The sequence below is a fragment of the Lutra lutra genome, chromosome 13, assembly GCF_902655055.1.
Source record: "Lutra lutra chromosome 13, mLutLut1.2, whole genome shotgun sequence".
In the NCBI taxonomy this organism is placed as follows: domain Eukaryota; kingdom Metazoa; phylum Chordata; class Mammalia; order Carnivora; family Mustelidae; genus Lutra; species Lutra lutra.
The window spans coordinates 83,567,413-83,570,593 of NC_062290.1; the positions used below are offsets into that span (position 1 = coordinate 83,567,413).

Below are 3,181 nucleotides of genomic sequence, written 5' to 3' on the forward strand. Positions count from 1 at the left end.
CAAAAAAGAGGAAAATTACATGACATGGTAGAAGTGTTATCTCACACTTTAGTGGTACCGCAGTCCCCATTTTATCTGTGGTTTCCTTTTCTACAGTTTCAGCTACCTGTGGTCAACTGTAGTCCAGAAGCAGATGATCCTCCTCCTGATGCATCATCAGAAGGTCAACAGCAGTGTAATCCTGTATCACAATGCCTACATCACTGACCTCACTTCATCTCATCACGTAAGTATTTGATCATCTCACATCATCACACAAATAAGGGTGAGTACCGTACAATAAGATATTTTCAGAGAGACAGACTACATTCACATAATTTTTATTACAGCATATTGTTATAAATGTTCCCTGTTTTATTATTATTTGTTATTAATCTCTTAATCTGCCTAATTTATAAATTAAACTTTATCATAGTTATGTATGTATAGGAAAAAACATAATATATATAGGGCTTAGTACTATCTACTGTTTCATGCAGCCACTGGGGGGTTTGGAACATAACCCCCGAAGGTAAGGGGGACCACTGTAATATTGCAACACATAAATGTATCAGATCAACATACTGTTAAACTCTCAATGTTTTATTTCAATTATATCTTAGTAAAAAGAAATGTTAATGGTATTGTAATGAAGTTGTATGGTGAGAGATGGTAGCTACACTTGGTTGAGCATAGCAAAACATACAGTTATCAAATCACTGTTGTACACCTGAAACTAATGTAACATTGTGTGTCAACTACACTTCAATAAAAAAGAGCTCAACAAATATTTTTATTTATCACTGCAAACCTCATAAGAGCTGGCAAAATAGAAGTCAATGTCCAGCTCCCAACAAGCTAAGCACAGCCAATTTGTCTTCTTCATTGTTGAAATAGTTCACTGTTCCTTGTTTTATGCAACAGAGTTTTGGCTTTGCATTTTCTTTGTATATCTTACTTGAAAATGTAAAGAAAATTAATTTAAAATATATGAAATAGAATTTACACACATCAGAATAAGATGCTCACACTATGACAAGTCCATGGAAACTGAGGCCAAGATACAGAATAACAGAATCATGGCCCCTTTCACACTCACTTTTGGGCCAATATTTGCTCACTGAATGGAACAGGTATAAAACTACCATCCCATTTTACCTAACCTGCTCCCTTCCCCTAACTTTCTGACACACACCAGCACACTTTCCATGAGGAAGCACACTGAGTTAGACGTGACCATAATTAACTTCACTGTCTCTGTTTCAGTTCAGATTTCACAGTAATATTCTCACACTTCTTCAAAACTATGGGATTCAACATCCCAGGCCTAGTGACTCATTTGTATCCACTTTTTTTAAAATCATTTTTTAAATTTATTTTCAGCATAACAGTATTCATTGCTTTTTGTACCACACCCAGTGCTCCATGCAATCCGTGCCCTCTCTAATACCCACCACCTGGTTCCCCCAACCTCCCACCCCCCCCCCACCTCTTCAAACGCTTCAGATTGTTTTTCAAAGTCCATAGTCTCTCACTGATAACTGAAGATAAACGGTCTGGGGAAGGAGTTCCTGAGACAGGCTGACATGGGAGCCCTGAGCACGTGTGGCACGTGTTCACCACTCTGTCAGGCACCACAACAACAAGAGTCAAATCGAGTTCCGTAAGTTAGCCAGGCCATCCTTCCCTCATCTCTCCAAAACCAGCCATGCTTGAACCCTCCCACTTCTTTCCTTCACCACCCAAAATGGCTCTTCAGCAGACTCATCAGGAGTCCACCCTCCCCAGTCCAAGCAGCCTGTGAAGGGCACTCTTGACATCCTTGTTGCGGAGGCTATACACAAAAGGGTTGGCCAAAGGGGTAATGGCAGTGTACATCACAGCAGCCACCATGTCCTTTTCCTGAGAGTTCTGGGAAGGAGGCTGGAAGTAGACCCAGATGATGGTGCCATAGAGGAAGCCAACCATGGTGAGGTGGGATCCACAGGTGGAGACTGCCCGGTGGCGACCAGCAGGTGAAGGCAAACGTAGGATGGTGGCCCCAATGCGAGCATAGGAGAGTACAATGAGGGCACAGGGACCTAGCATGAGGAAGCCACCCTCCAAGAATATGGCCAGCTCATTGGAATGTATGTCAGAGCAAGAGGCTCGCAGAAGTGGTCGGTGGTCACAAAAGAAGTGGGGAAGTTTAACGTTGCCCTTAGCATCCCCATCCCAGTAAAGAGGCAAGAGAAGTCCCACATGCAGCATGGTGTGCACTATGGACACCACCCAACTCAAGGCCAGTAGGCAGGCACAGAGTTGGCGACTCATCACTGAATGGTAGTGCAGGGGATTACAGATGGCCACATAACGATCCAGAGCCATGACAGAAATAACAAGTGTATCTGTAACTCCAAATGCATAGAAGAAAAAGAACTGGGCCAGGCAGCAGGCAGCAGAAATGGCTGGGTAATTAGAGACCAGATGGGCCAACAACTGGGGCAGGGTGACAGTGGACAGCCCCATGTCTATGACAGAGAGACCACGGAGCAGATAATACATAGGTGAGTGGAGCCTGGAGTCCCAGGAGATAAGTAGCACTAGAGTCACATTCCCTATTATGGTGACCAGGTAAATAGCCAGGAACAGGAAGAAAAGGAGATCTGGAGAGATTCTAGTTCTTGAGAACCCAAGGAGTAAGAAGACTGGAGAATGTGAAGCATTAGGGGAGCAGCCCATGCTAAGTGACAATAAGCCTGCCTGAAAGAGAGTTTCAATCAAAAAGTAAGTCATAGGTAATAGGTCTGAGGATCATAATAGTTCTAGTTGATTTATTTATGTTATTCAAGTTCCCTAAAGACTTCAATTCAACTGACCACCACGGCCCTTCTGCTAAGTCTATGACTTCACTCCTGTAATTTACTATAGCATTTTCTTCCTACTTCTTCCTTTCACCCACTCTAGTGGCTCCTTTTCTATAATCTATAAACCTTAAGAAAGTCCCTCATCCAGTTATAAACCCTTCATTCAGTAATGTCTTTTCATCCAACTGCTGCTTTTCTCCTTCCAATGGCAAACGTCCTGAAAAAATTCCTGTACTCCCTGGCTCTAACTCTTCATCTTCAATTCACACTTCATCCCATTGCAGTCCTCGTGATTTCATTTCTCTGGACCTGTAAGGAACATAATGTTATCATTTAATATGTAACATATAAACAAA

The 3,181-nt window shown here is 42.4% G+C and overlaps 1 protein-coding gene across 1 annotated transcript; it reads right to left on the reverse strand.

Annotated features, from left to right (window-relative positions):
* Window positions 1-1,746: 1,746 nt before the first annotated feature.
* Window positions 1,747-2,700, reverse strand: LOC125083117 (olfactory receptor 1B1). The gene has a single exon (XM_047699076.1). The coding sequence runs from the start codon at window positions 2,698-2,700 to the stop codon at window positions 1,747-1,749; it is 954 nt and encodes a 317-aa protein (XP_047555032.1).
* Between the last annotated feature and the right edge of the window lie 481 nt (window positions 2,701-3,181).